This window comes from Aulostomus chinensis, chromosome 13 (genome assembly GCF_037954235.1).
Source record: "Aulostomus chinensis isolate RoL2024-O1b breed Wild chromosome 13, RoL_Achi_v1.0, whole genome shotgun sequence".
NCBI classification, from domain to species: domain Eukaryota; kingdom Metazoa; phylum Chordata; class Actinopteri; order Syngnathiformes; family Aulostomidae; genus Aulostomus; species Aulostomus chinensis.
In genome coordinates, this window is record NC_141332.1 from 12,242,501 (window position 1) to 12,255,025 (window position 12,525).

The 12,525-nt window shown below is 41.8% G+C and overlaps 1 protein-coding gene across 4 annotated transcripts in view; it reads right to left on the bottom strand.

The window, feature by feature from the left end:
* The window catches only part of LOC147250894 (glutamate receptor 3), a 92,427-nt gene that overhangs the window by 9,196 nt on the left and 70,706 nt on the right, over positions 1-12,525 (bottom strand). For 2 of the 4 annotated variants that reach the window (XR_015118855.1, XM_086221358.1), the window contains exons 11-14: positions 11,927-12,300; positions 10,620-10,818; positions 2,093-2,340; positions 1-1,341 (exon numbers count right to left, since the gene is read on the bottom strand). The exon at positions 1-1,341 is cut by the window's left edge. Coding sequence is in view for 3 of the 4 variants with exons in the window: in XM_086221358.1 (XP_086077484.1) it covers positions 1,182-1,341; positions 2,093-2,340; positions 10,620-10,818; positions 11,927-12,300 (981 nt within the window). In the remaining variant the exon portion in view is untranslated. The remainder of the gene's footprint in view (positions 1,342-2,092; positions 2,341-10,619; positions 10,819-11,926; positions 12,301-12,525) is intronic. The other 2 variants (XM_086221356.1, XM_086221357.1) reach the window with 2 other exon arrangements.

Sequence of the window (12,525 nt, forward strand, 5' to 3'; positions counted from 1 at the left end):
GACCGTCTATACCAAATATGACCCGACTAAGCCAAAGCATTATAGGTTCCCTTTAAAGATGATTTGCTGAGCTCAAGGTCAGTCCCTGACAAATGGCATTAAGGGTGTAATGACACCGAGGAAGTCCATTAGACCTTGCAGGTTGCCTGTAATCGAGCCGATTACCTGACCTACATCATCACATCTGAGATGACAGCATAATCTGTCTTTACACTGACCTGGAATGTACAGAATATAATGCTGCTGCCTTGTGTATAATTCAGGTGAAAATAGCACAATGCTCCATGTGGCAATGATGTAAGTAATGTTATACTTAGTTGTCATGGCTGAGAGGGTTTAACATTTTGCACCATTAGCTCCTATAATGGAAAATCATTCATCATTTAACCACAGAAGAGGAGGGAGAGAGATCTGATAGTCACAGGGGTCACAGCCAGGTTATTAATGAGCTGCGTGTCAAGGAATCAGACCACAGGTGGTTTATCAGATGACCTCTTAAAGCAGGAAATCACAAGTCTTTTGTTCAATTAGAATTCTCACGTTTGCCTGCCATGCTTAGTCCCCTCAAGACGCCGCTGTTCCCCTTGCCTTCCCCTTGGCCTTGATTGAGCAGCCGTTTTTTTTTTTCTTTTTTACCATTAAGAAGGAATTATCATGTTGGCTTTAGAGCTCATGGGTTCTGGGCCAGTGACACGGATGTGAAGCACCTGCTGGATCAATTAATGCAAAGCCATTTTTTGGCGGATTAGAAAACTTCAGCTTTATTATTAGGGGGAGGCTGAAGAGTTCGGCATTAACTAAATTTTTGTTAAAAAAAACAAAACAAAACACGCCGTCAAAGTATTAACATCTGAGACTTGGTGCCCTTCAGATGTGCAGGCATGAATAAACAAAGCTCAACCTTTCACAAGTGCAGGGCAGCACCTTCGCCATGCGGTAACAAAGTTTGGCATTGAATAAAAATCGAAATCTGTATTTATGACTACGTGCTCTCCATCTTGATAAGCACCAGTACTATTCTTCTGCTTGCCAAGCGAGGGCTCCTTTGTTTGAACTGAAGTGTTAAATCGACTGATCAGACAATCAGTTAATGTGGTTATCTGCCATCGGGCGGCAGCGCGGTCTGGTTGGGGTGGACAGTTGGTTTGGTTATGGTTGGGTTGTTGTAACAGCCTTGCCGATTACTCTGCACTATGGTACCCGATTGTGGTGACATCGAGGCTGACCTTGGAGTCACCTCCCCCGCTGCCGCACTCTCCCTTGTCGTACCACCATTTGTTTTTCAATTTGTCCAAGAGGCCTTGCTCATTCAGTTTTAAAACTGCCAGGTTAACAGCATTTCTTGAAACGATAAAACATAACTTGTAAGAAAATGCACAGGTCCGTGAGAAATCTAATGCAAAGTAGTTATTGTACTAAGCATCATAGAGGTAGGTAATGGTAGAGAGACTACCACTGTCAGTGCAGGGACAGAATCTGTTAATCAGAATGGTCTAGGAAAGGACAAATTGTTTAAGAATTTCAGGAATATGGAGAGATAAGAAAGGCTCATTTCAGGTAAAGACAGAGTTAAATCTTGGAAAAGGTGGCATGAAGGGTTACGTAGTTTAGAACTGAAGTGTGCGGGATGGGGACACTTGTCATTGAGAAGAAAAGTAACAACAACAAACATGCAATTAACATTCGTCACAAGTGACAGCGCAGCTTTTAAAGGCTAAATTGAAAAACCATTGAACTGTTAAATTAAAAGTGACAACACAACAGTCAGGTAGGACAGCACACGGGACAGAAGGAGAGATCGAAGGAGAGAAAAGCAACAGTAAGAGAGACATAAATATGAAATGACTCTTAGCTTTAGCCTTATTATAAGGATTTGACTCCTCTACTATAGAGTAAAACACATATAAACATCTTTCAAAAGACATTTTTATCATTAAATAACCTTTGAATCCAAGTGCATTAAAAGGCATACTACCGTTACCTCTGTGTCCACAAAAAAACAAGAAGAGGAGGAGAGAATGACAACAGGGGACATCAGGGTAGGTGGAATACTATAACAACATGGAGGATATTGTTATATTATTCCACCCACCTTAATGCTGAGCCTTTGGGCGTCGCCACGCCGTAGCCTTTTGAGTCGAGGTTCCCACCCACTTTCATGGTGTCACACGGCTTCCGCTGCTCGATGTACTCGTTCATGGTGGACTCAAGGAGAAAGGCGAACTTGCCCTTTGACTTTCGTACCCGGGCTACGCCATCGGGCGTGGTCTTAACAAACACTGAGGGTTCCGCGGATTTCATGTATGACCACATCTTCTCGTACACTGCTATTTTGGATCGCTGTGCAGGAAGGAAAAGGAGAGGAGAAGTAGTTTAGAAATCTCAAAATTCTATATATTTTATGGATTTTGCAGTGTTTTTGAGCTTAATGATCACTTGATTGAAAATGGCATTATGAAGTATTTATAGACATCCTTCAATATGGCTGTGATATCTTCAAATACTTCCAAAAAAATACAGCTGGCAGACTTTAACAAGATCATGAAGTACAAAATCGTACAAAATCCATTCCTCTTCTTCATTATAAATATTCTCTTTAAACATCATGTTGGTGCTTGAGGCTCAGAGTCACTAAGTGTGAATGAGCATCACACATCACCATCATGAAAATGGGTACAGGGCAGGACTTGATCATGCTTAAGGACTGTATGTTAAATTTTTTTTTTTTTTGACGGTGAATTGTGTGCAGCGATGGTTTATATGAAAACTTGACGTGCAAAAGTTTGTATCAATTTCAGTTAAGTGAATTTGAGCCTTGGTTTACGGTCTTAATTTGACTGATTTCACATTCTGCCCCTGATGCAACATCCTAACTGTGACTCAGAGGCAATGTGCAGAGGAGTGAACAAGAAAGCAGCATGCGGACGCGTGCGCACACGCACGTGTACGCACACACACACACACACACACACACACACACACACACACACACACACACACACACACACACACACACACACACACGGCTATCCATCACAAAGTAACATAGATGAGCATTTTCCCAGCGCCTGGGGTCAGGCTTAGCGAGCCTGTAAAATCTGGGGGAATTGAGCGCTATCTATAATAAGCATCAATTAAATTATTCAATGCCGCTGGATTTATTTTGGCATAGGCATTTCACACTTTGAGCAGATCTGGTCCAAGCGGTGCCAGAGCCACTTCTCGAGTGGCACTGTGCGTACTGTAGACTTGATCCCACATGAAAATATTCTTTCTTTTAGCAAAGGCCAGAAAGCAACCGATGGGATTGGATGATTCACAAGAGCTAGCAGGATCAAAACATCTACTGTTTACCAAAGGGTTTGAGGGGGGATTATGGACAAGCTGTTGATATAGGAACATCTGTCAGAGATACTTCCCTGTGGCTGTAACAATAGTACATAAAATGATTAGCACATTGACAGAAAAATAATCACAAACAACTCTGATATTCAAATTATCATTTAAATGATTTATCAAACAACACAGTCATGCTATGAGCTAGGAGAGGCACAGCGGTGCTTTGAGCTTAATGCTAATGTAGCAGGATTCCTCATCTGGGAACCATGAATGTCTGTGCAGAAATCCGTGCCAATCCATTCAGTTAATGCAGAGGTATTTCCATTCCTCAATTGGGAACCATGAATGTCTCAACCAAATGTGCCAATCCATCCAGTAAATTCTAAGGTATTTCGATTCCCCATCTGGGAACTATGAATGTCTACACCGAAACCTGCCAATCAGCCTGTAAACACTGAGGTATTTTGATTCCAGATCTGGGAACCATGAATGTCTGTGCAGAAACCTGTGCCAATCCATCAAATCAATTGTTGAGGTAATTCAAGTCCTCATTCAGGAACTTCACTATCAAAAAGTGTCATTCCTGAGAGTAATCTGCACATGGTACGAGAGGAAAAGTCATAACCAAGGCAATTATTTGAGGGCCATAAACGACAATGTGTATAGTTACATGTCATCAGGATAGTTTGATCGAGGCTACAGCTGTAGACGGACTGATAATCAGAGGACGCCATCTTCACCTTGAAGCGCAAACATGGCTGCAACATCTTAGCTTTGCTACCTCAGTAAAGCTGCTGCTTTTCTTGCTTTTATAATGACAGTGCAGTGCATATTGTTTGAGGGGCGTGGCCATGGGGGTCACGTGATCAAAAAGTGACATAACATGTCGTTTGTCAGCAACAGACCGATATACTGCTCCAAAATCCCCCAAAGCCAAAGGTCATTGATGCACAAACACCTGTTTGATTTGGACAAAATATGTGCCGAACATACAAATGAGTTATCTACAGTCCACCATTACAAACTAAACAAACCTGACTAATCTCAGAGTAACCAACAATGATAATAACTGCTTCGCCGCACCCTAGTTAACAAAATAATAATAATAATAATAATAATAATAATAATAATAATAATAATAATAATAATAAAAAATACTCTTTAAAGCTCCGTTACTGCAGTTGAAAATGAAGTCTATTTGAATAATTGACCTTGCATCCTGAGTTCTGGGACTATGTATCCAAACATACTGATCAGTACGGACGCATCGGTGTCCTAAATTGTTAAAAGCCCCCTTAACAAGAGCATATCCATCTCTAATGCATCTGTATTAATACACAAATGCATTAACCTTGGCCTAAGGAAAGTGCTTTACTGGCTTTATGTAATCGTATACAATTTGTTTGTAGGCATCTGTCATGGCGCATCATCAAGCCAAGGGTGAGGATGAGATGAGACAGCAACATAACACAAATTAAAAAGTCTGCATGATGAATGTTACCCTGCTTGGATGAATAAAAAAATAAAGAAGGCTTGAAGTTAGGTCATGGGCTGCTGTGTTTTAATACAGATGGGAGGAAGACAATCAGCGCCAGAAATGATGTTTTTTTGTTGCTGACAGTCTTGTTAAATGTGTGCAATTTGCATGTGTCAGACATTACAGGAAGGACACTAGTTTGAAGGACAATCTCCCCAAAGACCCAGGGGCTAAAACTCTGAACGCCTCCTCAAATGAAGAGAAAAGAATGGATCTGGGCATTGATTACCGACGACAGAGTGTGCTGTCTCAGTGCTTTATGAAGTCAATTCATCAATATCAGAGGAGGAAAGAAGTACAACCAAAGCCTAAATAGGCTGATTCCACTGCAACTAAAGTCACAACACAGACGCTTTAAGGGAATTCTAATAGAGAGAGACAAAAACAAGATAGAGTGAGAAATCCCACAGAGATTTGATTATTGACTGAGAGGGCACCTATAGTCGCCATACATGAACACGCAGGCATTGAATATCTACTCTCATCCCCTTTAAAACATAATCATTCATTCATATCCTGTCTAGAGCGCTGGTTCAAATTCAATTAAAGAATAATGACTGCATATCACTGAATAGACAATCTGTCCAGCAATTATATACAGCCATAAATACAGCTTTAAACGTGTGGCTCTATCGCACACCATATAATGGCCCTGTTAGAACATCCTGCTGTATTCAACATGAGCTTCCAGCCAATTAACAGGGAGTGGCTCCATTTTATGACAATTGTATCGTGCTACAAAGAAGCATAAGTCTTATGTTGGGTAACTTGCAAACGGTATCGCCCTCCTTGTTGAAATGTCTTTCTAACTGATACTAAAGCACTCATAATGTTGATGTATTCCAACGGAAGCACCTAAACAGTCGCCCTCCTTCCTGAGCGACACAGTTAGATAATCTGTGTAGGTGTTTCTCCTGCAAGTCGGAGTGAGGCAGCAAAGCTTCCTGCTGTTTTGTAACAGCCAGAGGACAAATGCAGGTCTCTCTTTTTTCTTGCCAAATGACCTGAGGAGCACAGAAGTTGTCTTCAGCTAGACAGGGAAAGAAGGAAGTCAAAGGAAAACTAGTGGGTGTTTATTATTCTTTTTGGTGGTGGTAGGGGAACTTGGAAATACACTCGTGCAGATATGAGCATAAAACTCACATCAGGCAATGCATATAGATGCAGATGAAGATTCCCTTGGAGCATCGGCTGGCAAATAGGACGAACATGTCCACACCATTTTTGTTTATCATTTCTGTCAGCTTGGGAATCGCAGAATAAAGTCATGGTATTAGTAACTTGTTACTGCCACAAATGACAAACTCAAGCAGCAAGAGCCTTTTATAATTTACATCATTTATGAAATGTTTTAGTTGCCATGTCTGAAGGTCATTTCTCTAGAGCGCAATGACTCATTTGATATTCTTGAACATGTATGTTACAGCACAAGAGAAGAAATATAATTGAGAGGTTACTGACATGCAATCATGTACGGCTGATTAAATGCGCTGTTGTTGCAACTCAACCCCAGAGAAATGCATGAAATGACCACAATCTCTTAATGCTGTATTACCCAGCGGTGGAATTACATTAACGTCCAAACTGCTGGCGCCATGAGAAGTCAATTGGGATTCTTTGTTGGACCCACTGGTCTTTTTTTTTTTGGGGGGGGGGGGGGGGGGGGGGGGAGTCGAGACACCTTTATTTCATTGCTAATCACTGTGACAACAGTTATGTGACATTCTAATCACAGGTGGAAAATTGTTCTTTAGAACGTTTCAAAATGACAGTGCACTTGATTTACTCCCTGTTGGATACCCTCAAATCATTAAGACTTTTTTTCCCCTTGCATGACTTTTTGGTGAATTCAGATTTTACAAAACTCAAGCAACATAAAAAACTTTTCAAAACTTCTGTTTAGAAACTCTCAGTCTTTTTTTAGTCTTCGTTACCCCGTTAAATGCTAGCTGAAAACAATACAGGTCCTACAACGCGAGGGGGATCGAGCCTGACCTAGGCTGTGCAGTGTTACTCTGCACACCATGTTAATATCATGCAGCTGAATTCTGGCCAGTGAATGACCTGGAAAACACAGGCTGAATTGAAATGGTCACAATGTGTAGTAACTGTTTTAGTTAAATAGTTTTTAGCTCAAACCCAAGTGAATGAAAGAGCATCCAGCTGAATAAAGAGCATTGGATCATGCATGGGGATGCGTCTGAGAGTTTGTGAATGGATGTTTTAAGTAGTTTTGATGCTTAGTTTTGATGTAGTTTTTGATGATAAGTCTTCCTTAAATCTAGTATGCTTTTTTTTTGTTTTCTGAATTCCAGATTCACCAAGAAGTCATGCAGAGCATTCAAAAAAACAAAAAACAAAAACGTAATCAATGCAAGTAACCCAATGGTGAGAAATTGATTAAGAAGTGATCATTTTAAGAATTACATTAAGGTTTAGTCTCAAAAACCTCTTGTTAGGAAAACATTGACATTTGCAGGCATTGTGTATATGACGCTGCCATGTACTTTAAGGTCATTGCTCACTTTGGCCTTGATGTTTTTTCTTTTTTCTCTCTAGTATCATTCAAAGATCCAAGAATGGACATGTGATTAAAGTGCAAAGTCAAAGTAATTGCCCTGTCCAGTCTAAATAACCTCTCCATCTCTACTGACTCCTAAGTTTTCAGTCAACTTCTCTCCACCGCCCTACAAATTGTGGCCTGGTTTTTTTGTTTTTTTTAGTTCTTTTCTTGGCATGGAAGTCTACTTTCATTGCAGCCTGTCCCTCACGCTGCTTGTATATCTAAATGCCATCTGCAAACACCCACCAGTGCATTTCCTTCTACTTTCCTTCTCTTCCATTTTCCTTGCGGACACCATTTTCCCCTCAATATCCTGTGCGCCAGGACTACCTGTATCTTAAGAAATGAAAGTTGAAGCTCTGGGGTTGTACTTTGTCACTGAAGTGCCGCACGCATGTTATGTCCTGAATCCCAACTGACACGTCTTTGAAGCTTGTTGTTGAACTCCAGTAGCGAGGCTCTCTGAGGACAAAGCTTCCCCTCAGAGGTTATGCCTTTCTCACACTTGTCTATCATCGCTTGTGTCAGCGTTCTCTTATATGCAAACAAGCTGTAATCTTTACAGGAGCCTCCCCTTCACTCAATACTGTACTGAAACACAAAGTGACAAGAGCTCGGGGAGTTGCGCTTCAGTGTGCTAATATGATTGTAGGGCAGCCTCATGATTCCTTGTATGTGCTTCCTCTCCTGCCTCGACAGTATTAAAAAAAAAACCCCTCCTCATTAAACATTGTGTTGGACCGTGCGGAGGCTTTAATGTGTGCGCCACAATAGCTGAGACGTGAAATTGATTTTCATGCTTTGTAAAAATCTACCGCTCCTACCTTCACCTCACCTGCAGATCAGTACTGCGCATGATGTTTGCTGTTGAGACTTTGGAATTAAAAAAAAAAAAATTTGTAGGGGAATTGAAAGCATTAATGTGGCGATCTCATTTCTCTGCGCCATTATCATTCTTTCATTGTTAAGCTGTTAAATGAGGTGCACGAAGGGACAGCAGTGCGGTTGTCTTTGATGGTCTCAACCCGGTCTTTACACATAATTAAACAGCCACATCAAGCCATTTTATCATCGCAGCCATTATTACGACCCAGATTCTCCTTCAGTGCGCGCTTCAGAATGTAACTGAGCCTTTTGATGGAATAATAGCTCATCAAGAGGATAAACATGGCCTCAACTCATTTTTTTAAATCGTCCAAAACACAAATATTGAAGTGACTGTGTGAAAAGATTCATGACAGGAATTAAAGCGATGACAGAAACTGCGGCGGTTCAACGACGCATGACAGCTGCTACGGTGAGGAAGAGCGACACAAAGCTCAGAGCTATCCTCGCATTGTCTCAAGGAACAACAGCAACAGACAGGATGGAAACAAGAGGAGTGAGGGTGCCCAAAAATGCTGGATAGTCTGGGAAGGGGAGCCAACAGCGGGGAGATGCCTAAAGCCATTCAGCCTTCCGCTGGGCGCTTCAAACAGGCTCCCAGGCCAGCTGTCCTTGTTGGTTGTGAGCAGCAGAATCTCGGAGATCTACTCTAACACTCGTCTTCCTGAGAATTCTCGCACTGCGTCTCCCCAAATGAAGACACACAGATGTGAGTACTGTCAGGTAGTAAGCCGCCCAAACTCTCAATTATTTAGTAGCTCAAAAGCAGCTCTGCGGTTTTAATGAGCTTAACAGTTGTAGGAATGTCTCAAATCACAGCGTAGGATGACATGTAATAGAGGGATTTTTAGAATATGGAAATATATATCTGACAAATGTACAGCATTAAAGAGTTTGCTCTACTTGTTAGGCTGCTATGTAAAATAACCCAGGTGAAATCATCAAAAATTAAAGCCAGGGATGATAACATATGACTTGTTTGAAACTTTGGACTGGGTTTAAAAATTTCCATCTGGCTGATGCCGTATGGCTCTCATTAAGCCCGAATGTATTTCCTGAAAAACAGATCTGAAATAGAACTGGAACTCCTATTAATCAGTGTGTTTTTTCTCCTTGTCAGCCCTCTTTAATTAAAAGTCCCTTGGAATAGCAGTTCACACATGTCATTTCCTATTTGAACACTCGGCGATGTAACTAGGGCACTCATTATGCAGAATACAGGAAAAGCTGCAACTTGCCGGCCACCTCTCATATGTTGTGTGAGCAGACCTGCTGCTGCCGCCGCTGCTTCATTGTCAGGCTGGACACCTAATCTGTAAATGGCGTCCATCATCTCCATGACAGACGCTTGTGCTGCACATGCACCTGCGCGACGTCTCTAATGAGTGGAAAAGTCATGACAGGGTTTGTGAGGTGTCTTGTGCTATTTTCCCCTGGATAATCTTTACAGTAAAGGCTACACCCTTTAAGTGTTTACAGATCCAAGACAACAGCCTCCCAAATATAAAACTGTGCAGATGTTGTGAGCAATGCCGCACAGAGAGCTGTTTCATTAATGCTCGGCTAATGCAAAAGACTGGACTACAGATGTAGCCGCGGCAAACCCTAAAACGGCTATGAATCTCACCGCTGAGTATCTAGCACTGTTAAACTCCTGAGCATGTAGTCGTATTTCAGAGACTAATACACTTTCGCTTCAGATTTTAGTTAATTTATGACTTAATTGCCAGGCGAGTCCCTTATGCCGACGGACATATTGCTTATTCCATCTGAACTGTCTTTCAGACGGCTCTGTTTGACCTGCAGGGCTCTTCTTCATCAGGTCCAATTTGCCCGCCATGGCCAGCTAGCTAATTATATTTCATGAGCTGACCCTTCTGAGTTTGAGCCTGATGTGGGTGCTTTGATTAGCCTCCTGTTTTTATCACCTTCGAGTCTTCCACGTTGTTATTACACTTTCTGCTGACAGCCCCGATGCCTCAAGGTTGCACACTGCAGTACTGCTGCATAAATTTCACATTCATGACATAAGAGTTCAAGAACTGCTTTTCTCTGTCAACATGCCTCATTTGGAGCAATCTTGTGCAGGTCAAGAATGCCGTACCAAAGGGACAAAATGAAAAAGCTGCAAGGAAGGGTCTATCAAGGATATTACTCAGTGTTTTTTATGTTTCAGCAAGCCCGATGTGCAAAACTCTTAGGCCTTTGATTTATTTGCCATTTGAGATGAAAGCAAAGCAGCGACTTGCTGAATCACATGCTGTGTGTGCAGAACAGTTTTCTGGCATGACTCACCCTAAAAAACTCCTTGGTGGAACCTGAGTCCAGAGTGCCATATGCTATCTCTGTCTGCTTGGCCAGATCTTCAGCACTTTCTATGGGAGAGACCATCCTCTCCACGGTCAAGAAGGCAGCCAGGTTGGCTGTGTAGGACGAGATGATGATGAGGGTGAAGAACCACCACACACCACCGACGATGCGGCCTGACAGAGACCTGAGGGAGGGTGGGGTGTGACACAGAGTGTAATTACACAGTGACATGTGGTGACTAGCATCTGTAAAGATTTACCAGTTGTGCTTATTTCACCCAATTGGTTTTCTTCAACAGAATTTCCACGTAAATTGTTAACGCGTTGCTGCTTCAGGGCTTAAAAAAGTACACATTCCTAACACTTAACTATTATCGTCGTTGACTGTGAAACAGCCAGGGTCAAAGTTCAGTTCGCAGCTTAAGGAAAGTATTGATGAAACCATTTTGACGATAATCATTTCAACTCACAAACAGGAAAGGTCAATTGTGCGTGAAATAACTGCAATAAATATTAAATGACTTCAGCTTTATTCAAATACAGAACACCTAAAGAACGGGGAGGGAAGAGGCTTTATTCTGTGTATGTATTCCAAACTGATCAACCTGATCCTACAGAGATATATAGAAGTGACCCTGACATCTGTTAAAAGTATGCCTGCAAACACCACACAAACAATGCCGATAAAGATAAAATTAGGATCCTTTTATGGTGTAAACACAAATCCTCTTTTTGGCCAGAACCCATAAAATAGTTTTGGTGTAATTCATCTTTGGTAACTTTCACCCAAAAGTATGTGGCTGGCGTTGGAATTCTGGATTCAGCAAGAAGTAACAAGAGGCAAAAAAATATCTTAATGAATTCAAGATATCTAACATCAAGTACTTGCTAGATAAATTATACTCTTTAGGGTTGAATATCACTTGAAGGTTTGCCAAGGTTCCAACTCAAATACTTAAGGTTACAAGAGTCGATGTGATTTTGCTTGAAGTTGTAAAACGTAGTAAGCAGGACCTGAAGAGGAATTGAACACCTGTACCCTGCTGCCAAGTTAGCTATAGGAACCACAACACTTGCTTAGATTAATGGGAAATGTGGTACTATAAACAGGACTGTGGCACTCATGTCTTGCTGCAAATTCTGGTATTTGTTTGTACCAACCACCATCCGACTAATGCAGACTTCCTTTTGTTTTAGCAACAGTAACCTTTGTCCTTGAAGTGACACTGAATCCTAATTGATTTTGATTGGCATTGTTTCCGTGGCGCTGCACCACAAATGGCCGTGACCCACCTGGGAGAGATGTCACATCCCTGCTGCATGAAGGCGCCCAGTGAGAACCAGAGAGAGTTGAAGATGCCAAAGTCATTGGGAGGATCAGGGGGTGTTTGAGGGTCTTTGGTCTCATCCTGGTCCTCGAGATTCCACTCGTAAGGACTGAACCGACTGACCAGGAACAGAACCACGCTCACCCCAATATAGGCAAACACTATACACATCCAGATCTCATAGGCCAGCGGGTCCAGGAAGGAGAAAACACCAGGCTTGGACTTTTGGGGCTTCTTTATCATAATGGAGATGCCCAAGCTCATAAATGGCTTGGAAAAGTCTATCACCTCCTCTCGAACCAGAGTAATGGTGAGAGGTGCAACAGCTATATCTGCTCTCTGGAAACAGGGACATGCACAGCAAGCATTAGTTATGACCTGCATGTAAATTCAAGTCACTTTAAATGTGTGTGAATGACTGGAGCTGATGGATAGCTTGCACATAGAAGAGAGAGGGAGCATAATATATGTTATTACACATTTTTACATACGATCAAAAGAAACACGGTAGACTGGCAGCAAAACACGCATGAATGCAGGGCAGCATTTACACTTTGTTTTGTC